Here is a 26241-nt window from a genome sequence, read left to right as displayed (position 1 = left end):
GAGCAGAGGACTCATGGACTCGGTGCATCTTCAGCATCACTGGTGGCAGTGCCCAGGCAGGGACCCGTGGAGTCGGTGCATCTTCAGCTGAATTGGTGGCAGCGCCCGGAGCAGGGGAGTCGTAGACTTGGTGGGTCTTCGGCTGCGTTAGTGGCAGTACCTAGCGTGGGGATTTCTGGCTGCGGTAGGCCTGAAGCGTGGACTTGGCGGGTCATCACCTGTGGCAGTGGTCGGCAGGTCGTCAGCTACGGAGGCGGTGATGCCCGGAGAATCCATTTTTGGTGGCAGCGGGTTGTCAGCAGCAGTGACTGGAGTGGGAACAACTTGCCGTGGCAACAGGTCACTGCAGTGGACACGGTGCCTGGAGAGGGGACTCCTGGCAGCCCTGAAGCCTTGAACCGTGGACTCTTGGCAGGGCCAATATTGCTGTATCTGGAGCAGGAACTCCTTGAGGTGCAGGACACCTTGCAGGAGCCGTGGAGCTGTTTTGGAAGCCCCCTTGTACAGCAGATGAACTCTATTTATGTGATTTCATAGAATCCCTACAGTGTGGAAACAGGCCATTTGGCCCAACAGTGTCCACAGCAACCCTGCAAAGAGTATTCCACCCAGATTCCCCTACCCTATTACTCTACATTTCCCCTAACTAATGCATCCCTGAACACTATAGGCAATTTAGCATAGATAATTTACCTAACTTGCAGATCTGAACTGTGGGATGAAACCAGAGCACCCGGAGGAAACTCACGCAGACACAGGGAGAACGTGCAAACTCCACATAGACAGGCAGACAGTCACCTGAAGCTGGGATCAAACCCGATTCCTGAAGAAGGGCTTATGCCTGAAATGTCGATTCTCCTGCTCCTTGGATGCTGCTGCACTTTTCCAACAACACATTTTTCAGCTCTGATGCCCAGCATCTGCAGTCTTCACTTTCTCCCACCTTTCTAACTTATTTTTATAACTCAAAATGGTGATGCATTGTGGCAACAAAACACTTTACACTGTATCTTTCTCAATATATATGACAATAAATAACTCATTCAGTCAATGACAGCAAATGGATATTAACTTGCAATACCTGGCTCATATTTCACAGCTCTGGCATCTTCAAAGACTTGGAGGATAAAATTCAGATAATTAGGTGCTGAAACCCTGTTTGAACATAAGAGGTGGGTTAAAGGGCAGGGACCTTTAGAAAGACAAAAAGCTGAATATTTGAGCATTTTCCAGAAAACTGTGAGATCACCAGAATGCTTTATTGGGAAAAAAGGTTCTGAGCATACCATTTAGAGCTACACAGAAAAAATGGCATTATAATTGAAGATTGCTATCATTTTGTACAGTAGTGCTAGGGAAAATTAAAGATTAAGATCACAAGTATTTGCTTAAACTCTAAACCTTCAGAAGTTAAAATGGTAAAACTATCTCACCACGTTTTAAGTAATACCTTTCTTCAGTATTTAAAGGACAACATAGTTAAATACTGAAAGTCAGCACAACTATTAAATAAACCTGTGAAAATTGTAGCGATGCAGTTTAAAAAAACGATTTATTTGTGATTTTAAAAAAAGGGATACAAATCCAAATTAACATGGAAGATGTTAAAAATGCAAAGCATCCAAAAATACACTTGAAAGAAGAGATTTGATGAAGAGACCCACTTGAAATGTGGGCTTTTTCATCTTCAATATTCATTTCAACTTTCACCTTGTGTATTTTGTTTCTATTTAAGTTGGCTTTTTTCTCACCAAACACTGTACTCCATTCTTGGGTCAGGTGTTTTGTTGTGTTGCTTGGAATTATCATATTTTTCTGAAATGTTACATGAAGGACTCAATATATATAATGGCTATTATTACTGTGTCATGGCCAGCTATTAGTCCCACCTAAAACCTATCTTAAAGATTCTGATTCAAATTTAGGTACATCAGAAGACACACAGACTGCATAAAATCAACCAGTACTCTGCCTAGTCTGCAATTTAATGGCTGTTGTTTTTAAAGGAGGAAAAACATTTTCTTTATGTATGTTTGTATTACTGCACTGGTCAGAATACCCTTTCAGTTGGGTTCTAAGATCTTTTTAAAAAATAATTAAGGACTATACTCAATATATAGTGAAATCAGCCCAAGTACCTACCTGAGTTACTGCAGGGGTTCAGACAAAATTCATGTTCCTTGCTGACTCCAAGGAGTGCCATGCCAATTTTCCTGAACAATATTTTAAAGTAGTTAACTGGATCACATTAAGGAGAAGGATCCAGGTTGACTTTATGATGAACAAATCATATGTTTGACAGCTCAACTTGGCATCACACATAACACCAAGGTTGTAAACAGCTCTGTTAGCCTGAGCGGACAATGGAACTAGTGGCAAGTGTACCCCTACTGCACTTGTATAATACTTTTGTCACCTCCAAGCACTGGGGAACAGACCCAGTGATGAAAACAATTAGCTTCAGTAAATGAGGATTACGTGAGTTGACTCGTTGCAATGTCCCAAGATAGACTTTTTACAAGAGTTCAAAATCTTTGGGTCTTTGAAATGCAGACTTTGTGTCAGAGAAAGATCATGACTAAGAACCCCCTCCACCTTCACAAACTCCAAAGAAATAATGCAAACAATTTCACTAGATATGGGTAACCTAAATCTAAAGACTGCTTTGAGCCAAACAGAAAATATCTTGCAATGCCAGGAAGATTAGAAGAACTTTTGTGAGCAAGATCAGAAGACCATACAATGTGGATGTAGAACTAGGCCATTCAGCTCAACAGTTCTGCTCCACGATTCAAACATGGTTAATATGTTTCTCAATCACATTCTCCTACCTTCTGCCTGTAACCTTTGATCCCCTTAACAATCAAGAACTTATAATCTTAAATATACTCGATGACTTGACCTCACAGCTCACTATGGCAATGAGTTCTATAGCTTAACCACCCTCTGTCTGAAGAAATTCCTCTTCACCTCAGTTCTAAAGGGTTGCGCCTTCACCATGAAACTGTGTGCTCAGGTTCTAATCTCTCCTACTATTGAAAACATCTTCTCCATGTCCACTCTATCTAGGCTTCTCAGTATTCTGTAAGTTTCAATTATATCTGCCCTCATCCTTCTAAACTCCATTGAGTACAGGCCCCCAACTGCCCCTCACAGGACGAGTTCTTCACCCCTTGGGTCATTCTTGTAAACATCCTCTGGATTCCCACCAAGGCCAGCACGTCCTCTGTTAGATAAGGGGCCCACATGCAGTCTGGCCAGAGCCTTATACAGCTCAGCAGTACATCCCTTTCCTTGTATTCTAGCCCACTTGAAATTAATGCTAACATTGCATTTGCTTTGTAGCTGCCAACTGAACCTGCATGTTAGCAGAATTCTGAACTCAGACTCCCAAATCCCTCTGCATTGGGTTCAGTGGTTAGCACTGCTGTCTCACAGCACCAGGAACCCGGGCTCGATTCCAGCCTCGGGCAAGTGTCTGTGTGGGGCTTGCACATCCCCCCAGTGTCTGCGTGGGTTTCCTCCTGGTGCTCCTGTTTTCTACCACAATCCAAAAGATGTGCAGGTTAGGTGAATTGGCCATACTAAATTGCCCAAAAGTGTAGGTTATTAGACTAGATTAGATTCCCTACAGTGTGGAAACAGGCCCTTCAGCCCAACAAGTCCACACCGACCCTCCAAACAGTAACCCGCCTAGACCCATTCCCCTACATTTACCCCTGCATCTGACACTACAGGCAATTTAGGATGGCCAATTGACCTAACCTGCACATCTTTGGACTATGAGAGGAAACCGGAGCACCCAGAGGAAACCCACACAGAAACAGGGAGATTTAGTCATGTATCCGAAGCGTTTCTCATAGTAAATAGTCTACTCCTCTATTCTTCTTACCAAAGTGCATAACCTCACACTTTCCCACATACTAATCCATCTGTCACTTCTTTGGCCACTCTCCTAGCCTGTCCAAGTCCTTCTGCAACCTCCCTGTTTTCTCAACACTACCTGTGTACCCCTCCCCCCAACTTACCTTTGTCATCTGCAAATTTAGTAACAATGCCCTCACTATTTATAACATAAATAGTTGTGGTCCCAACACTGACCTCTGTGTAACTCCATGGCTGTCATCCTATAAAGATGCCTTCATCTCAATTTTCTGCTATCTGCCATTTAGCTAATCCTCTATCCATGCCAGTACCTTCCCCCTAATATCATGGGCTCTCATCTTATTTAGCAGCCTCCTGTGCAACACCTTTTTAAAGGCATTCTGGAAATCCAAATAGATCATATCCACTGGTTCTCCTTTGTCTAACTTGCTCATTACCTCCTCAAAGAATTCGAATGGATTTGTCATGCATAGTCCCTGTCCCTTGACAAAGCCGTGCTGTTTTATCATGCACTTTCAAGTATTCCACAATCTCATCCTTAATAAGAATGGACTCTAATATCTTACAAATTACCAAGCTCAGGCTAAATGGACGATAGCTTCCAGTCTTCTACCTCACATCCTTCTTAAACAGAAGTTTTCATTAACCATTGTCCAGTCCTCTGGGAATTTTCCTGACTCCAGCGATTCCTGAAAGGTCACCACCAATGCCTCTCCAATTTCCTCAGCAATCTCCTTCAAATCCCAAGGTGTAGTTCATCTAGCCCAGGTGATTTACCCACCCTCAGATCTTTCAGATTACTGAGTATCTTTCCTTTAATGATGGCCACTGCACTACACTCACATTCACCAGTCTTTCAGCACACTTCCAACCTTTCCCTGTTAGGGACAAATCAATTTCATCCCTGAACTGCCAATGGGTTCCAAAGATTGCTACTTTGTTTCAGGAGCAGGTCCAGTGGATAAGAGCTCCTGATCCACCACAAAACCATGGAATCCCCACTTGTGGACCAAAGCAGAATGTTTCTCTCCTTCACGGAATACAAATATTTAAAAGGTCCCCCTAAAAACTTACACCACAAACTCTGTTTAGTTTCCACAAGACTCAGTTCATAGCAATTGTTCAGACACAGTACTGTACCTTCCGGATCTTCAGGTTTCCGAACCTTTTCCCACTCTTCCTGTCTTCGTTTGCGTCTTTCATCTAATTCAGCTTCAGTTACAAATCGTCTTTTAATGAGGCTATCTTCATCCATGCTTCAAGGCAAGACTGTAATACACGAATTTGATGATTTTATCTACTATTGAGCAAGCTCACATTTTTTGCCAAAAACAGGCAAAAACATTTCAAGAAAAATTGAATAGTACATCATGCAAATACCAATACAGAATTGTGCTAAAGCTCTTCTTTCTAAATTCCGACAAAGGATTCAAAATCAGTTACCTACTGGCTACAAGTCCTCAAATTGTGCTTGCAGTGATGGACTACTTTCTCAGTGAATCTGACTGCGTTTTCTACTTTATGCATCAAGAACATAAAGGAGGATCTATAACATAGTGAAAGGGAGTGGAGATGAAATGAGTAACAGTACAATGGTGCAAGGCAAAAGTAGTCAGAAATGACAAAAGATGTTTCAAGAAAATTTTCAAGTAAGAGTAATAAAAAGATGGATTACTGGGCTAATGGTAGACTACTTGGTAGTGTGGAAGAGCAGAGGGATCTTGGTGTCCATGTACACAGATCTCTGAAAGTTGCCACCCAGGTAAATAGTGCAGTGAAGAAGGCATATGGCGTACTGGCTTTTATTGGTAGAGGAATTGAGTTCCGGAGTCCTGAGGTCATGCTGCAGTTGTATAAGACTCTGGTGCGGCCGCTTCTGGAATATTGTGTGCAGTTTTGGTCGCCATACTATAGGAAGGATGTGGAGGCACTGGAACGGGTGCAGAGGAAGTTTACCAGGATGTTGCCTGGTATGGTAGGAAGATCCTATGAGGAAAGGCTGAGGCACTTGGGGTTGTTTTCTTTGGAGAAAAGAAGGTTTAGGGGTGATTTGATAGAGGTGTACAAGATGATTAGGGGGTTAGATAGGGTTGACAGTGAGAACCTTTTTCCGCGTATGGAGTCAGCTATTACAAGGGGGCATAGCTTTAAATTAAGGGGGGGTAGATATAGGACTGATGTTAGGGGTAGGTTCTTCACTCAGCGAGTCGTAAGATCATGGAATGCCCTGCCAGTAGCAGTAGTGGACTCTCCCTCTTTATGGGTATTTAAGCGGGCATTGGATAGGTATATGGAGGATAGTGGGTTAGTGTAGGTTAGGTGGGCTTTGATCGGCGCAACATCGAGGGCCGAAGGGCCTGTACTGCGCTGTATTGTTCTATGTTCTATATGTTCTATGTTCTAAAAAGTCAGCAGAACTGTCACCAATAATTGCCATCCAATAAAATGGGGCAGAGATTACATAATGAATTGTTGAGCCCAATGTCAAGCGTCAACTCAAAAGCTGTATTGGTGTTCCTTGGACCAAAGCGGAGTTTCATTACAACAGATGGAAACTGAAGAGAGGTCAAAATGGGGTCAGGGTTGACAATTTAAATTAAGGAAATGCAGCATGTGGTTAAGTAAAGGAGTATAAAACCCATGACTTTTCCACCTCTCTCTTCAGCTCCAAAGAGCCATATTGGTATTGTAACATTAACTCAGTTTCTATTCTCAAAGATGATGCCAGGCTTGTTTTCATGAAAGATGACCTTACTCAACTTCACCATTTTCTGATTTCCTTCCTGTTTGATCAGACACCTGTCACAATTCTGCATCTTTCCTCAGTATTTATCCCCGATTTCAGTCAATGTCACATGGATTTCAATCAAATTCCCAACCAACATGCTTCAGATGCACCCATTGTTACAGATAGGTCCAAAATATTCAACATGCCTTGCTCCAGTGTGTTTTTTGTTGTTTTCATTTATTGGCATTTTTATTGTCCATTCCTAATTTCCCTTTGTGTTGCCCAAAGGCAGTTAAGAGTCGATTGAATTGTTGTAGGTCTGGAGTCATATGTAGACCAGATTAGGTAAGGCTGACAGATTTCTTTCCCAAAGGACTTAAATGGACAAGATGGGTTTTCATATTACCCATTGAGTCAGCTTCTTAACTCCAAACCTTTTTTTTGTTTTAAATTCAATTTCACCATCTGCCAGAGCGGGAATCCAAACCTTCTCCTCGGAATTTTAACCTGGGGCTTTGGATTACTTGTCCAGTGGCATTACCACTGCACCACCATTCCTGCCACATCCTGAACAACACAATGCTATTACATGCAACCTCTGGAGCCCTCCCTCCAGCAGGACCAACTCACTATCTCAAAACTGGGTGCAGATAATGTCATTCTTTGCACTTTATCTTTCCAAGTATCAAGGATGACAGGTTTAAACAACACTTGGATATTATGTTGCACCAAATCATTCTTCCCTTTAAGTTTCATATGACCCAATCTTACCCCTCACCATCTTCTTACAATCCTTTCTGATTCATCCTTCTGTGACCAAACAATGGGTTCCCAGCAAATCCACAACTTCATCAACATACATCTTGTCAAATGGTGTCGGAGCGCAGTATGATACTGAGCTCTTCTCCCACCATATATTTCAATGTCCACTTCTTTAGCAAGGGTCTTACCCTTCACCCATGCATAGCAAACCCTTCCTCCCACCTTTTGAATTGTTGTTCCACCTTGCACCACTCTCCAGCCCCTTACCCACTTCTGAATGTTGTCACAGAAAACTGATGCCCTGTCATTGTCCAACTCAAATTCTCTCATTAAAAAAAGCACTGCGGATCTATTAATCAGAAACAAAAACAGAAGTTGCTAAAAAAGCTCAACAGTCTGGCAGGATCTGTGAAGAGAAATCAGAGTTCATGTTTCAGGTCCCAAGACCCTTTCTTAGAAGAAGTCAGTGATTTCATTTTCTCTGAAAGTCTTACTTCCATGTACCAAGGGATACAGTCCACAGTCCCCAAACAAAGCTGCTATCTGCAATCCAAGATCCACAAACATTATTCTGGCCTGTTCTTACCCCTGGGAAATGATATCTTTTAATCTCCAATCTACTTTTCCCCCACGTCCACTCTCTTCCCATCAACTCCAAGGCTTTTTTTAATGTTCTTCACTAGTTTTGCAGTTTCCATTTTCCTGATCCTAACTGTCCGACTTTCACCCTGGCCACCCAACTCCTCTACATCGAACCTAACCAAGACAATTTGGGAGCTGTCTTCTTCCATATACAGGCCTCAACAGTCTCCATCCAGTAGCACCCACTTCTGCCTGACAGAACTTCTTGTCACACTGAATAGCTTCGCCTATGACAACTTGATGCATCCAGATAGAATACGTATAGCTGCATCATTGTACGTGTTGCATCGAGTATGGCAACTGCTCTGCTCAGGACCATAGAAACTCCTGAAAGATGTGAACACAGGCCAGTCAATCACGCAAGCCAGCCAACCTTCCATCCATTGACCCCATCTACTTCTCGCTGCCTTGGAAACGCAGCCAATAATGCCACCCCATCCCGGTTATAATCTCATCCAACCTTTTCTGTCAGGCAGAAAAGATAAAAGCTTAAACACACATACCCACAGGTTCAAGAACAGCTTCTTCCCCACTGTTATTAGCCTTCTGAATGGACCTCTCAACTTTCAAATCTAATGTTGATCTTGCTTGTTGAGCAACTTCTTTGTGGCCGTAACACTGTATTCCTCACTCTGTTCTATCACCCTATGATGCCTGTATGTTATGGTCTTCACTATATGTAGGTACATGTGACAATAATTAATCCAAAAAAAAATTCCCTCCAAATAAAAGTGTTTAAGCAAAACTACAGGTGGGAACTAGGTTTGCCATTTTCTGTGAGATATCTGGAACTTACCGGGTACTGAATTGCTCATTTCCTCTGTTAACCTTTTCCAATACACCGATGACTGTATCAATACCATTTCTGCTCTCATTACAAAAGTAGAAATTGCATCATTCTTGCATTCAGTTACTAGCCCTCCCAAATCTTCACATGTACATATCAGACATTCCCTTTTTTTGTGTTGTAGATCTCTACCTTCTACCTCGACTCCATTTTCTCACCCCATTTCCTACATCCCTTGCCTCCTGACAGATTAAAGAAATTACCTACCACAGCTTTGAAAAATGGAAAATATACAATTCTCTGAAGAAAATAATTCCAACATTTGAAGCCTCAACTAACTTTAAATCCATTTTGCTTTACCTGGAAATTGTAATAATAATTGGAAGACTGCTTGCAGATCTAGTTAATTATTCTGCTCAATTTAAAGATACTTCAGAGTGTCACTTTAAAAATAATTTTCTCCCAGTGTTTTTACACCTACTACCTATAGACTTGCTTTGTTGTACAAGAGCTCAATGTTCGACTTATTTTTATACTTGCTAGAATTCAAGATAGTCTCCTGGAACACCAGGGCTGGACAAAGGCTTTACACAAGCTAATAATCGTTATACACCATTCAGCGCATTTGCAGAGTGTTCCTGGCAGCTTTTATAGTTTCTTTTCAAAATGCCTAATGTTTTTTGTCAGTCATTCACATTGATTTTAAAATGCTTTATTCCTGTACAACAAAGACAAAGTTTGACTCAATAAAATTAGAAAATTCAACCAACATTACCCAAGGAAAACATTTCTTCATAGCATTGTTGATTGCCAGAGTGTGCTGTGCAAAAAAAAGCTGCTACTTTTCCTATGTTACAACAGTGACTCCACCTGAAAAGTAGTTTCTTTGCTTGTGAAATATTTGAGGATTGCCTCAAAAGTACTCAGAGAAATGGCGATAAATGTGCTGCAAAGTCTTTAAAGATTTGAGAAAGCAAACACGCCTGGCCTTGTTCCGAAACCATTAACATTTATGATCTGGGAAGTGCAGCTCAGTTTAAACACATAACCAATACTGACAAAATCCTCTCCTACTGGACGGAATAAGATTCATAGCTCCAAAATAACAGAAGTCCTGGAGTGCAATATAGGCATCAGCTGAAACTAACGCAAAACTATTGAAGTATATTGACTGTGGTACAATTTTTCCGACAGTGCACTGGTTATATAATAACTGAGTGAAAATGCTGCAGCCAAAGAGGATGCCAAGAAAATAGCCCCATACTGGGGTGATGAGGGAGAAAAGGAAATTAGAAAGCAAAGAATACAACTCAATCTAGGCAGACTTCATACCCTCAGAAGATAATTTTATACAAAAGGAAACAAACAAAAAGAGGAAGAGGTTGACATCATCAATATAAATTATCACCAAGGGAAATTTGCATTGCAAGTTGAAACAAATTTTAAAAACTAAATTAATATTAATGTGGTACAGGCTGACATTTAAGCAAAATTAAAACTTAAGTCTCAATGGAGAGGAACAAAAATTCCAATTACTTTTATCAATGCTTAATTTGTTATGGATATGAAGGTTGAGAATGATCATATTTTGCACGTCACATTGATTAATTTAAATTAGATTTAAAACAGCCTACACTGGTCAAACTTCAGATTTAAGGGGCTGCAAATAGAATGCCAATTATCTTTCTGACTCTAATGTCACTCATGTACTAAAACACCTCACATCATCAAGAAATCCAAAAGCACCAAAACCAATTACTTCTGCAATCTGACAAATGTCCTTTTTACTACATTCTCACTTGAGTGATTCATTTGAGAACTATATTGGAGGTAAGGCTTCACAGACATAAAAGGGAGATTTAAGAATAGTAACTGGGTAATAAAAGTTTTTGAAAATAAAAAAAAGACTGATTCCAGCGGTTGCCAAAGTTTTACCAGACTGTAGGGCTGTTCTCTCATGAGAGCGAGAGACAGAGTGAGAGTGAGACAGCGAGCAAGAAAGCCAGAGCTAGAGCCAGTGAAAGACACAGCGAGAGCGAGAGCAATAACATGAGCGAGAGCGAAAGAGCAAGAGCAAGAGAGCACGAGAGAACGAGATGACCGGCGGCAGTTTAACTGGAGAGTCACCACGTTTCAGGTAAAGGGATAGGTTGAGAAGGAGGAAGTCTTTCATGGCAACCTCAACCGGTGAGGGAATTGAACCCATACTCCTGACATCACACTCTTTGCAAACCAGCCAATCAACCAACTGAGCGAACTGAAATTGGGAAATGCCACATATTTGACTTCACATGAAATGATACCAGCAACTACCTAGGATTCCAATTTAGAGCAATTCCAATTTATGCACGGACAGCATAACTCAGTCCACCACTAAACTACTGCAACCTCCTTTTTTCCTAAGGTTATGAGTTTTCCAAGCATTTTACTGTTCAAGTCCCAAAGTTTAAGCATGTCATCTAAACTGACACTCAGTGTAACATTGAAGGAGCCACTGGAAATGTCAATGATGCTTATTTTTGTTTGAGATTTTAATCAATATTTTGGCTAATTCCTCAAGAAGATGCAAAAGAACCCATGACACTACTCAAGACAGAGTGGGGACTGAGACAAGGGAATTCTTCCGTTCCCTAACAATGTTTGTTCCAAAATCAGCATCACTAAAATAAATTATCTGGTTATTTGTCTCATTGCTGTCTCTGGCACCTTTCAGCATACAAACTGGCTACTGCATTTTCCTACACAACAACTCTTCAAAGGGTAGTTTGGTGCCTGAAGATACCATGTCTCATAACCTCAGGTAATGGAGCAGTCAAGTCCAAATCAACACGGAGCTTAACTTGGTCACTTTCAGCTCTTTAAAGCCCCTCACTATAAGTGATTGCCAACCTCTGATGAGGTGCTGAACCCAACTGACACTAGAGTTCTTGAAATATACTACTGGCTGTGATTTAACATTTCTCTGGTTACAATCTTTCCTAATTTCATGACCATTCATAGATCAAACTATGACTAACAAGAAGGGGAAGTCTTAAGTGAAATACTATATAAAAAAACTTTCAAATGTTTAAGTTTACCTGCAATCACTTTTCGCTCTCTTCTCTACTCCATTATTTTATGTTATTGCACGCATGACTCCCCAAAAGCGTGCCTAAGCTCTCATTAATGTTACTCTGAAATGCCTGCTACGTGATAGTGGTCACCCAAGCAAATTATTTTCTTAATCATTCTGGCTCAAACAAACCAGGAAACTCAGAATTCACTGATGATTAGAACAAAACACATCCTCCCCTTTGGCATTGCAGTTAACAAGGGTAAATAGTATCTGGATTAGTGGTGCTGGAAGAGCACAGCAGTTCAGGCAGCATCCAAGGAGAAGCAAAATCGAGTTTCGGGCAAAAGCCCTTCATCAGGAACAAAGGCAGTGAGCCTGAAGCGTGGAGAGATAAGCTAGAGGAGGGTGGGGGTGGGGAGAAAGTAGCATAGAGTACAATGGGTAAGTGGGGGAGGGGATGAAGGTGATAGGTCAGGGAGGAGAGGGTGGAGTGGATAGGTGGAAAAGAAGATAGGCAGGTAGGACAAGTCCGGACAAATCATGGGGACAGTTACTGAGCTGAAAGTTTAGAACTAGGGTGAGGTGGGGGAAGGGGAAATGAGGAAACTGTTGAAATCCACATTGATGCCTTGGGGTTGAAGTGTTCCGAGGCGGAAGATGAGGCGTTCTTCCTCCAGGCGTCTGGTGGTGAGGGAGCGGCAGTGAAGGAGGCCCAGGACCTCCATGTCCTCGGCAGAGTGGGAGGGGGAGTTGAAATGTTGGGCCACGGGGCGGTGTGGTTGATTGGTGCGGGTGTCTCGGAGATGTTCCCTAAAGCACTCTGCTAGGAGGCGTCCAGTCTCCCCAATGTAGAGGAGACCGCATCGGGAGCAACGGATACAATAAATGATATTAGTGGATGTGCAAGTAAAACTTTGGATGTGGAAGGCTCCTTTAGGGCCTTGGATAGAGGTGAGGGAGGAGGTGTGGGCGCAGGTTTTACAGTTCCTGCGGTAGCAGGGGAAAGTGCCAGGATGGGAGGGTGGGTTGTTTGGGGGTGTGGACCTGACCAGGTATCGCAGAGGGAACGGTCTTTGCGGAAGATCTCATCATTTCCCTTCCCACGTGGTTAAAGATGCCCTCCAACGCATCTCGTCTACATCCCGCACCTCCGCCCTCAGACCCCACCCCTCCAACCGTAACAAGGACAGAACGCCCCTGGTGCTCACCTTCCACCCTACCAACCTTCGCATAAACCAAATCATCCGCCGACATTTTTGCCACCTCCAAACAGACCCCACCACCAGGGATATATTTCCCTCCCCACCCCTTTCCGCCTTCCGCAAAGACCGTTCCCTCTGCAATTACCTGGTCAGGTCCACGCCCCCAAACAACCCACCCTCCAATCCTGGCACCTTCCCCTGCCACCGCAGGAACTGTAAAACCTGCGCCCACAGCTCGAGGACATGGAGGTCCTGGGCCTCCTTCACTGCCGCACCCTCACCACCAGACGCCTGGAGGAAGAACACCTCATCTTCCGCCTCGGAACACTTCCACCCCAGGGCATCAATGTGGGCTTCAACAGTTTCCTCATTTCCCCTTCCCCCACCTCACCCTAGTTCTAAACGTCCAGCTCAGTAACTGTCCCCATGACTTGTCCGGACTTGTCCTACCTGCCTATCTCCTTTTCCACCTATCCACTCCACCCTCTCCTCCTTGACCTATCACCTTCATCCCCTCCCCCACTCATCCATTGTACTCAATGCTTTCTCCCCACCCCACCCTCCTCTAGCTTATCTCTCCACGCTTCAGGCTCACTGCCTTTGTTCCTGATGAAGGGCTTTTGCCCGAAACGTCGATTTCGAAGCTACTTGGATGCTGCCTGAACTGCTGTGCTCTTCCAGCACCACTAATCCAGAATCTGGTTTCCAGCATCTGCAGTCATTGTTTTTACATCAAGGGTAAATAGTAAACCACCTAAACACTGGTTGTTACTTGGACTGTAGTAAGTTCTTTACAATTCATTTTGGAGTGTCAAAGGACAAGTCCAGATAAGCTCTAAAATAATATATCTCCTCTACAATGTTGCAACCATAATACAATTTATAAAAAATCTTCAAAAAGGGAAGATGTTTGCTCACTTAGTTCAAAGCATCACTGATCATTCAATTTCTGACCGTGTCTGAAATCAAATCAAGTTACTGTGCAGCCTAACAACAGCTTTTCATTCATACAGCTGATGAAGTGTTTGTTTTGAAATACCTACCCACTCTTCCATTTGAAAAAGCAGCAAATGTTTTTGCAATAAAAATATTGAAATGTCATCCAACCCTATACTCTGGTATCTGGATAGTTTGCAGTGTTTCCACTTGCTAAATGTCATTTCAAATTTCTAAATGCTTGTATAGGTATCAGACAATGTCCAAATACAAACCTATATGATTCATTTAAAATAAATGCAAAGTGCACTCCTTTTTTTAATCAATTTTCAGCTTCCAATTTTAACCATTATAATAGAATGCAAAAATTTCTTCTCTCATTAAGAGTCAACAATTGAAATAAAATGTTATCCGAATGACTCATTTTAGGTGAAGGGATACATGCTTTGATCACACCTAATTACTGCAACTGCAAAATATCTTATTTTTACTTAAATGCAACAATTTCCTTATATATGTGTTTCTAAGATAAGGAAATACTCCACGTTTAAAAAGTTCTTTGAAAATAAAAATCTGATTCCAGAGGTTCTGATGGATCAGAATAAATAGATGGAAAGTATTATTTCTAGGATACTACACTTATTCAGCACTCACCATTATTTAAAGACTACATCTTCAACAAAAGTCAGGAAAATGTCCAAACATCTCATTCACTAGTGCAGATCTTCAGACCCAATCAGACCATTTATCTCACCTTCTTCCACTGCAGGATTCATTTGACTGTATTTGGATACCTTAATGAAGTCACTGTTTACAGAACAGTTCTATATATCACTGCGCCAATGATTAATCAAAATTGAGCATTTTGATCTTTCTTTTTATAGAAAGGTCTATTGGTTCTAATCCAATGCAGCACACTCTCCCTACAAAGATCCAGTTATTGATTGTTTTATTAATACATAAAACTCAATATTTTTTGAGGAAATAGGTCAAATTACATTAATTGATAGACTCACAAAGAATGGCTAATGTCTTGATGGACTTTCCAAATATTTTGCAGTCTACATAGTCTACAAAATTTCTACATATGTTCAACTATTCTATGCATTCATATCAATAGATCCATTTAGAAGCTATGACATAATTTCAATATTAAATAATTGAAGATTTTTATCTAGAATCGAATCATAGAATTCTTACAGTGTGGAAACAGGCCATTCAGCCTGTCAAGTCCATACTAACCCTCAAAGAGCATCCCACCCAAACCTATCCCTGTAACTCTGCATTTCCCATGGATAACGCACCCACAAAACAATTTTAGAATGGCTAATCCACCTAACTTGTACATCTTTAGACGGTGGGAGGAGCCAGAGCACTCAGAGGAAACGCACAGACACGGGGAGAATGTGCAAACTCCACACAAAGAGTTGCCCAAGGGTGGAGTCAAACCCAAGTCCCTGGTCCTGTGAGGCAGTAGTGCTAACCACTGAGCCATGCTGTCCCCTTAGATTTTTAACTGTATCCATCCTTATTAGTGCTAAATGGGTCATCCTCAAAGTCAAGTATTTTTAAACTTCGATGCAACTCCTTGCTGCCTTCAAATTCACAATCATTGACCCTACCCTGCCACTTGATCATCATTCTTAAATAATTCAATAAATTAGCTTATTTTTATTAAATATTCAATTCTCTTTTACAATAAGCGTGAATACTTTTCTGCTCAATGTCAAAGTAATAGCTTCTATTTTCTAAGATTGTGTTTGACTTTTTAACATCAGGTCTTTTTCAATCTTCTGCTACTATTCATGTATTAATGAGCCCCAGCTTTCTTCAATTTTTCTTCAATTCATTGCTAATATTTAGTTACATTTCATCTCTTGTGTCTTGAGCTTCCTTAAGCATTTCAGATTTTCAAAAAGATGTTTTATAACAGATCTGTAAATTCCTAACTCATCCTGGAAGCACTTCCAACGTTAGTATCAAATCTGTGGGATATCGTTCCTCCCTTTTCAACAAAGTAAGAGTAAGGAATCTACACTCCTATGACATAGCAGTCATGAAATCGAAATTATCATTCGTTTCTTTGAGCAAAGTCATTTCAAAAGGAAAAATACTGAGAACCAACTCTTGCTTTCACAAACTCTCAGTAATGGCACTGCAATGTGAACAAGTTTGCACTATAGTAACATTTATATTGTACCAGCAATCTAAATAGTAAGTGAATTTCATCAAGCAACTAGATTTCTACCTCATCAGGAGAAAAGTCATAGCTATCTACCTACATGTTTTGAGGAAATAGGTCAACTGTGTTTGTATTAACTGGAGTTTAAAAGACTGAGGTGGGATTTTATGGATTCATATAAACTTCTAATAGGGCTAGACCAGCTGGATACAGGGAGGATATTTCCAGAACAAGGGGTCACAACCTCAGGATAAAGTCAGGCCATTTCGCACTGAGATGAGGAGAAATTTCAAAGGGTAATGGCCCTGCGGAATTCTCTAGTCCAGAAGGCTGTGGTGACCAAGTCACCAAATATACTCAAAGAAAGAAATTGATAGAGTTCGAGAGGTTAAAAGTGTCAAAGGATGTGGAAAGAGAGCAGGAGCATGGCTTTTAGATATAGGATCAGTCCTGATCATGTTGAATGGCAAAGCAGACTCAATGAGCTAAATGTCCTGTTCTCCCTCCTATTTTGTTTCTATCTCTCAAAACTAATCTCCTGATTAGTCCTCAAAGCTTTGATAGCTTTCCTTGTGAAACATCACCTTACATACAAGTTGCAATACAAACCACCTTTACTGCAGTCAAAGTATTCCGATATCCACATACTGTTGGTGTAGTGTTGACCTGCTGGCAAATAAATCTGTTTGATGATGATGTTTATATCTCACGTACAAGTTAAAAGACAAGATAGCTTTTGTTCTCTGGCTTGAGACCCAGTAGGGAATTTTACCATCTGCCTCTAATCCTTGAAATCCAAAGAACAAATCATACTGTAAACCAAGGGTGAAGCTCATTCAATGTGGGGGACATGATTTAATGGAGAGCTAATAACCAAGACCTCGGTCATTGAAAGCTAGGAAGAGCAGCTACTGATGCACTCTGCAACAGTAACACTGAGATCTTCCACAGCTTTTCTGTCATAAGGCGTTCTTCTGGAGTACAATTTCCTCTATTAAACCCATAATCAAAAGACTGTGTCTAGAGCTCTCATTCTGGTACACAGGTATCAGCTCCAAGTTCATGTCTCTCTTACCAATCAATACTAGAGTAGAAAAAAAAACATGAATTTTAATTGATACGACCAGTACAATTTCTGTTCACACACACTTACAAGAATGTTCCACAAGTTCACTTCAGGAAATGATACATCAAAGTACAATAAGTTCTATCTCTCAACCAAACATCCAAGGCAGAAGATGTTCTTCCAGACTATCTCCCCATAGACCTTTGACTGTCCTGTGCTGAGTGATTTGAATTGTTAAAAGAATCTCTTTTAAAAAATGATGGAAAATTTTTGAAGATTCAAGCGTTGGACTTCTCCAGAATTACTAAACATTGCAAACAACTGGGTCATTGGGCAGAACAATTCTAAACTTCTGCCCAGCCACAAACAAGACATATGAATAGTCACAGCATTCCACCCAAACTTCTCTTTCACACTCCTCAGCTTCATGGAAAACATAAGATTGATGTTAAAAATATAATTTTTTTTCGCTTTTGTTCTGTATTTTAATGGTAGATGTTGCAACCTGTACATGCAAATTTTCTTAGATGTCATAGTCTCTCTAAACATTTTCCTTGGATAGGAAGATTGCTTTGATCGTCGAATTCAGTTCTGATTTATCAAATGTGAAATTAGAGCCAAACCAGTCGCATGCAATCTGCACGTCTACAGGCAAAACACCTAATGTATAATTGAACCAAGGTGCATTTGACAAAAGTGTCTAAACAGGTACACACACTAATGGATCACTCACAGTTCACAATAAGTCAAACAAATTAATAAGGATGTTATCATCATGTGATGTGTAGTCTATAATAAAATTCTTCAGTCCACTCACAGACATGGAAGCTATCGATGTAAACTGTTCCGGCTAAAAAGACACAGATCTCAGTGAAGCTAATATAGTTTGACCACTGACAAGACAGTGCAATTAAAACATGGCAAGTTTACATAGGCACTTTTCATCATGGATGTGAAGAAGGGAATTTATAATACAAAATTTAAAATGACATAAATGTAAACTGTCTTTAATTTCTGGTCCATCTGTGCTCTAACTTCAAACCTTGTTATACCTAAAAAGTGTATTTGTTCTTCAATTGCCACATGGAACTCCTTGGGACATCCACAAGTACATAATAGTCTTGTTAAGAGCTCTGTGATACTGTGGTTATGTCCCTGCTTCTGAGCCAGAGGACTTAGGTTCTAGTCCCAACTGCTCCCGATGTGTGTAATAATATCTCTGAACAGGATTAGGAAAATATCTATGATATTTAATAAATAAAACAACAAACAAAAACAGAAATTGCAGGAGAGACCCAGCAGGTCTGGCAGAATCTGTCAAGAGAAAACAGAATTAACATTTCAAGTCCTGTGATCCTTCTTCAGAACAATTCTGAAGGGTCACAGGAATCAAAACTAACTCTATTTTCTCTTCACAGATGCTGCCAGACCTGCTGAGTTTTGCCAGGAATTCCTGTTTTGGTTCTGTTCGTCAAGCTGGAAATTTGTGTTGCAGACATGCTGCAACACAAATTCCCAGCTCGGCGAACAGAACCACAACAACGAGCACCCGAGCTACAAATCTTCTCACAGACTTTGAATTCCTGTTTTTGTTTGTCTGGAATAATCTTGTTTATCTCCACTGACACTGCCAACAGAAAAAAATCCTCTCCCTGTATTTATTTACAATAACAAGTTTTTTGTATTGTTTTCCCTGCCTTTCCTTTCACCTTATCAATATTGTTGCCTCAAAACATTCTCTCTAAAGATTTTGATTCACTCCCCTGCATTCTTCATGGCTCTGCTTTGTTTTATTTCCCTTTTCAACCCCCACAAGATTTTGATATAGTTTTGTCCACATGTCTACTCAACGCCCACCTCAACTCTTAACAGCTTGACTTGTTGGGCCAAATGGCCTGTTTACACACTGTACGGGTTCTATTATTCTATGATTCAATACTGTTTAGGAATGTAGTAACACAGATGATCAGCAGCGTAGAAAATAAAAATGAGAATAATGAGAGAAGGGGCACCCAGAGATAAGGAAACAAAAGATTGGGGTTGGGATATCAGAAGCATTGGATTACAGCTGAGTGAAGTTCAAGACACTCGATGTGAGCCTGGTTAAGCTCAGTTTGGAAGAACAAACTCCAGAGATCAGACATTAACACACTTTTCAAACTAAAAGATGCTGGAAATCAAACCAAAACAGAAATTGCTGGACAAACTCAGCAGGTCTGGCACCATCTATGGAGAGAAAGCAGAGTTAACATTTTGGGTCCAGTGACTGTTTTTTCCAACAATTCATTTTTGTTTCAAATTCTTTACTTGTTTTTTAAAATGGGTTTTTGCAACAGTTGGAGGTACTAGTTCCATTTTTAAAATCAATTAATTGAAGGTCCAATTTACTTGGTGGAACAAAGTCTTGTGTGTACGTAAGGCTGAGATGGATAGATTCTTGATCAGTCAGGTAATCAAGAGTTCTGGGAAAGAGGCATGCAAGTGCATGTGAGGAATTTTACAGCAGCCATGGACATACTGAAAGGCAGGGCAGGCTCGAGGGGCCGGACAGCCTACTGCTGTTCCTATATCTTATGACACAGAATGATCAATTACAGCTGAATTTCTTCCAAAACTATTTTTCACCTCAGTGAAAACACAGTAATTAGTATCAATTACCTCTAATCTCTTTCAATGGTAAAAACGTGTTATACACCAAACAGTTTTATTGCCACACACAATAACTCAGTTATAACCCACCACATTAAACTCTTACCAACCACTGAATACAGTCACCTCAAAAGGTGAATTTTATTTGCAAGATTGTCAAACATGTTTGGCAGATTCCCCAAATAAAGCAATAAAACAGCCCAAGAGCATGGTGAGATTCAGTGACAATGTCGTATTGGAAAAGAATGTGACACAAAAGGCAAATCCATCAACTACCACCACTTCTTGACAATAAGAGATGACAATTTGCAAAATTTAGTTGGTGGTAATTAGGACATATAAAATTTGAGATGTGTGGTAAAATGTATTCGAAAGAAAACAGTCATCTAATGCCACCTGGTGGATGAAGTATACTATTGCAAATTAAACTCATACCTAATAAAGGTCTAACTCATTGGTTCACAGTACTAAAACCTGAAGCAAACCATGATTGGGACATGATTTGGAGATGCCGGTGTTGGACTGGGGTGTACAAAGTTAAAAATCACACAACACCAGGTTATAGTGCAACAGGCTTAATTGGAAGCACACTAGCTTTTGGAGCGACGCTCCTTCACCTGATGAAGGAGCGTCGCTCCGAAAGCTAGTGTGCTTCCAATTAAACCTGTTGGACTATACTTGTTGTGTGATTTTTAACCATGATTGGGACAGATCGACTTTTTATCTCTCTGTTGAAGCAAACAGCTTTGTTTGTTCTAATTCAAACACATATTGTGTAATATCTATAATAGAAATGAATTAGATTGCAGCATTTCCATCGAGATGGTACCTCTGTCAAGAAGCTTATAATGCTGCTGCAAAATTTAAATAAGTTATGGAAACAAGTACTTCACTTGTCAGACGATGATGAGCAAGTCCTTCCTATTGTGAAGGTAACCAATATTTTCCTGAGATGGGGTTTAGGGGCTGGTTTCAAAGACAGCCTATGGTCTGATATATTGCAAGCTTAAAAATGTTTTGACAGGTTAATTAATACACCAATTAAGTCAACACTGTCCTCATCCAGAATGTAGAATTCGGCAAGTTGAGGTCAGGAGCGGGAAGCACCGAGGCAACTTGCTAAGACTGCCCCAGCTGGCACCAGAGACCAAGGGTAAGAACTACAGAAACAATCATCCCAACACCCACAAACGAAGCAACATTAGAACATTATTTCAACGGGCCACCACACACTGCAGCACAGAGGAGTGACAAAGAACAGAGGAAAATCATCTACACAGTGTGTTGAAAAAGAATGGGTACCCAATGAACACAGTCCGCCAATTTCTCAGCAACAAACCCAAACAAGCAGACAAAATGCGTTCAGAAACCCTCGCCACTCTCCCCGACATCAAAGAAATCTAGGAAATGATTGCCAAATCCACCAACACACTAAAACAGCAGCTAATGAACTTGAAAGACCCTGAACAGACAACAAGCAAAACTAATGTCATTTACAAAATACCTTGCAAGAACTGTAACAAATACTACATTGGACAAACAGGCAGAAAACTAGCCACCAGGATACATGCACATCAACTAGCCACAAAAAAGACATGACCAACTCTCACTAGTATCTTTATATACAGATGAGGAAGGACACCACTTCAACTGGGACAACGTATCCATTCTAGGACAAGCCAAACAGAGACATGTCTGAGAATTCCTGGAAGCATGGCACTCCAGCTGGAACTCTTATCAACAAACACATTGACTTGGATCCCATTTACCACCAGAGGAAAAAAAGGAAATGACATCACCAACCCAAAGAAACCTAAACACATAAATAAAGAGTGGGCCATACCACCAGACCTTCATCGGGGTCTCACTAATGATGTTACCTAGCATGGTGGCAAAACGTCTCAAAATGAACCTTCCAGCTCAGCGATCAAACTCACATCCAGAACCTGAGCTACAAATCTTCCAAAAACTCACTATCAAGGGTAAAACTCTGAAATGTGATTGTGTGCATGGTTTAGCAGCTCACTACCATAACCAGCATCCACAGCCATCTATACTACCTTTCATACATCACCCTCTTGGTATGATCACCTAGATTTTAAAATGGCTTTGAAGAACAGCAAGGGAGTTACCCCTTCATTTCTCAATGAAGTCACAAAAGCAAATTATCTGATCACTATCACATTGCTTAGAAGACAACAGGAGCAGAAATACACCATCTGAGCACAGCTGATCAAAGATCATCAAGGCGGCCTTTGTGTGGAGCCACAGAAAATGGGGGAGATACTAAATGAGTATTTTGCATCAGTATTTACTGTGGAAAAGGATATGGAAGATATAGACTGTAGGGAAATACATGGTGATATCTTGCAGAATGTCCATATTACAGAGGAGCAAGTGCTGGATGTCTTGAAACAGGTAAAGGTGTTTAAATCCCCAGGACCTGATCAGGTGTACCCTGGAACTCCTGTGGGAAGCTAGAGAAATGATTGCTGGGCCTCTTGCTGAGATATTTGTATCATCGATAGTCACAGGTGAGGCGCTGGAAGACTGGGGGTGGCTAACATGGTGCCACTGTTTAAGAAGGGTAGTAAGGACAAACCAGGGAACTATAGACCGGTGAGCCTGATGTCGATGGTGGGCAAGTTGTTGGAGGGAATCCTGAGGGACAGGATGTACATATATTTGGAAAGAAAAGGACTAATTACAGATAGTCAACATGGCTTTGTGCATGGGAAAGGTTACCTCAAGGTTACAACAGGATCTTGACCAGTTGGGCCAATGGGCTGAGAAGTGGCAGATGGAGTTTAATTCAGATAAATGCGAGATGATGCATTTTGGGAAGGCAAATCTTCGCAGGACTTATAGACTTAATGGTAAGGTCCTAGGGAGCGTTGCTGAACAAAGAGACCTTGGAGTGCAGGTTCATAGCTCCTTGAAAGTGGAGTCGCAGGTAGATAGGATAGTGAAGAAGGTGTTTGGTATGCTTTCCTGTATTGGTCAGAGTATTGAGTTCAGGAGTTGGGAGATCATGTTGCAGCTATACAGGGCATTGGTTGGGCCACTGTTGGAATATTGCGTGCAATTCTGGTCTCCTTCCTGTCGGAAAGATGTTGTGAAACTTGAAAGGGTTCAGAAAAGATGTACAAGGATGTTGCCAGGGTTGGAGAATTTGAGCTACAGGGAGAGGCTGAGCAGGCCGGGGCTGTTTTCCCTGGAGTGTCGGAGGCTGAGGGATGACCTTCTTGAGGTTTACAAAATTATGAGGGGCATGGATAGGATAAATAGACAAAGTCTTTTCCCTGGGGTCGGACAGTCCAGAACAAGAGGGCATAGGTTTAGGCTGAGAGGGGAAAGATATAAAAGAGACCTACGGGGCAACTTTTTCATGCAGAGGGTGGTACGTGTATGGAATGAGCTGGCAGAGGAGGTGGTGGAGCCTGGTACAATTGCAACATTTAAAAGGCATTTGGATGGGTATATGAATAGGAAGGGTTTGGAGGGATATGGGCCGGGTGCTGGCAGGTGGAACTAGATTGGGTTGGGATATCTGGATCGAAGGGTTGCCATCCTATCTACCTGCGACTCCACTTTCAAGGAGCTATGAACCTGCACTCCAAGGTCTCTTTGTTCAGCAACACTCCCTAGGACCTTACCATTAAGTGTATAAGTCCTGCTAAGATTTGCTTTCCCAAAATGCAGCACCTCACATTTATCTGAATTAAACTCCATCTGCCACTTCTCAGCCCATTGGCCCATCTGGTCCATATCCTGTTGTAAGCTGAGGTAACCCTCTTCGCTGTCCACTACACCTCAAATTTTGGTGTCATCTGCAAACTTACTAATTGCACCTCTTATGCTCGCATCCAAATCATTTATGTAAATGACAAAAAGTAGAGGACCCATCACCGTTCCTTGTGGCACTCCACTAGTCACAGGCCTCTAGTCTGAAATACAACTCTCCACCAGCACCCTCTGACTTCTACTTTTGAGCCAGTTCTGTATCCAATGGCTAGTTCTCCCTTTATTCCATGAGATCTAATCTTGCTAATCAGTCTCCCATGGGGTACCTTGTTGAACACCTTGTTGTCCATATAGATCACATCTACCACTCTGCCCTCATCAATCCTCTTTGTTACTTCCTCAAAAAACTCAATCAAGTTTGTGAGACATGATTTCCCACACACAAAACCATGTTGACTATCCATAATCAGTCCTTGTCTTTCCAGATACATGTACATCCTGTCCCTCAGGATTCCCTCCAACAACTTGCCCACCACCAACGTCAGGCTCACTGGACTATAGTTCCCTGACTTGTCCTTACCACCCTTCTTAAACAGTGGCACCACATTAGCCAACTTCCAGTCTTCCGGCACCTCACCTGTGACTATCGATGAGACAAATATCTCAGCAAGAGGCCCAGCAATCACTTCTCTAGCTTCCCACAGAGTTCCAGGGTACACCTGATCAGGTCCTGGGGATTTATCCACCTTTACCCGTTTCAAGACATCTAGCACTTCCTTCTCTGGAAGTTCTCCAGGTATGGGCTCATCAAAACCTACATAGGTGCAGCTCTTGTACTCTGAACTCTTTGCCATCAAGCCGACATAGCATTTGTATTCCCAGTTGTTACTGTAGGAGCACGTGCACAAATTGGCTGATCCATTTCCTACATGACGAAACTGACTGCACTGGTTGCCAAGCAGTTTGAGATGTCCAAAAGTCAAGAAAGGTGCGAAAGAAACCGTATCTTCAATATTACACTGGGAAAAACTAAAATCCCAATCAATTATGAAATTCCAACAAAGTTAATGGAAGTATGTAAAATATCTGAGCAGATCAGGAACATGGAATGACACAATGATTCAGTGAAGACAGAAGCCACTCAGCCCAGCTAACATGTATTAGGTCTTTGAAAGAGCATTCCAATAAATATCATTCCACTGCTCTTTTCTCATTGCCCTGTATATCTTTCCCCTCTTAGCGCTTAAAGAAGACTCACAACTTATCGCTCCCTCTTGTAAACAGATGAAGCTGCTTCCAGCAAGCTGTGAAGGACACCACCAAGAGGATGCAGAATGTAACGCAGCAAATCTAATGTTCTGTTTAAGTAACAGTGAAGGTGGACCAAAGATAATGCAGTGGATGTTGTTCATGGATTTTAAGAAATAATTTGACAAAATACCACATAAAAGGCTAGTTAACAGAACTGAGGCTTATGGAATAGGAGGGCCAGTGTGCATTTGAATTAAAAAGAAACTGTCATAAGGAGAGAAAGCAGTAAGCTATGATAGATGGTTTGTTTTGGACTTGTTTTTGAGGGTGGAAGACAGTGATCTCCAAAGACTACTGCTTTTTTTTGCTTCACATCATCAATTATCTTTTTTCCCTCATGGTTAGAAGTGGGCATGTTCGCAGATAATTGCACAAATTTCAGTAATATTCATAACTCTACAGATATGTCCATAAGCAACACGATCTGGACAACAATCAAGCTTGGGCTGATAAGTGGCAAGTCACACTTATGTCACACAAGTACCAGGCACAGACCACCTCGAACAAGAGAGAATCCAACCATCTTCCCATAGCATTCAATGGCACTACCATCACTGACTAGCACACTATCAACATCTTAGGGGGTACCACTGACTAAAAACAGGAGCAGGTTAGAAGTGGTAATTCTGCATTAACTAACTCACGTCCTGACTCCCCAATGCCATTCCCTACCTTTAAGTTGAGTTGCCACAGTCTGAGCAGACAATAGGCTGCTCTCTCTCATTACAGAGAGACGACTCGTGGAGGTTTAACCCGAGGGTGACCACGCCTCAGGCTCGGGGAAAGGTTGACAAGGAGAGTCCTTCATAGTCACCTCAGCCAGTGCAAAATTGAACCCATGCTGTCGGCATCAGTCCATCATCTATAAGGCACAAGTCAGGGTGTGACGGAATACTCTCCACTTGCCTTCATATTTCCAACAAAACTGAAGAAGTTTGACATCATCCAGGTTGAAGAAGCCACTCAATTCACACCCCATCCATAATCTTCAACATTCATTCTGTCCACCACTAGCGGCAGAGGCAGCATTGTGCACAATCTACAAGGTGCCTTGCAATATCATTCCAAAGTTGCTTCGACAGCACATTCCAAATCCATGACCTTGCCCAACTAGAAAGACAGTGGATACAATGGACATACCACCTGATTAGGGATCCATTTGTACAAAAGGCAAGCTGTGCTGTTACTATAACTAAAGTCTGTGAAGAAAAAAAAATCCTATCCCATGAATTGTACATTATTCTTAGGTCGAACCTCCGTATCCAACAAACAGCATCCAACAATAATCTGTG

General features: G+C 41.4%; 1 protein-coding gene across 1 annotated transcript in view; it reads right to left on the bottom strand.

The window, feature by feature from the left end:
- psme3ip1 (proteasome activator subunit 3 interacting protein 1) overlaps window positions 1-26241 on the bottom strand; it is a 94042-nt gene that overhangs the window by 63286 nt on the left and 4515 nt on the right. Inside the window, exon 2 of the mRNA XM_072547501.1 lies at window positions 5026-5154. Coding sequence (XP_072403602.1) covers window positions 5026-5140 — 115 coding nt within the window. The 5' untranslated portion in view covers window positions 5141-5154. The remainder of the gene's footprint in view (window positions 1-5025; window positions 5155-26241) is intronic.

This window comes from Chiloscyllium punctatum, chromosome 26 (genome assembly GCF_047496795.1).
Source record: "Chiloscyllium punctatum isolate Juve2018m chromosome 26, sChiPun1.3, whole genome shotgun sequence".
In the NCBI taxonomy this organism is placed as follows: Eukaryota; Metazoa; Chordata; class Chondrichthyes; order Orectolobiformes; family Hemiscylliidae; genus Chiloscyllium; species Chiloscyllium punctatum.
The sequence above is the reverse complement of the archived record's forward strand: the minus strand, read 5'-3'. Positions and strand labels throughout refer to the sequence as shown.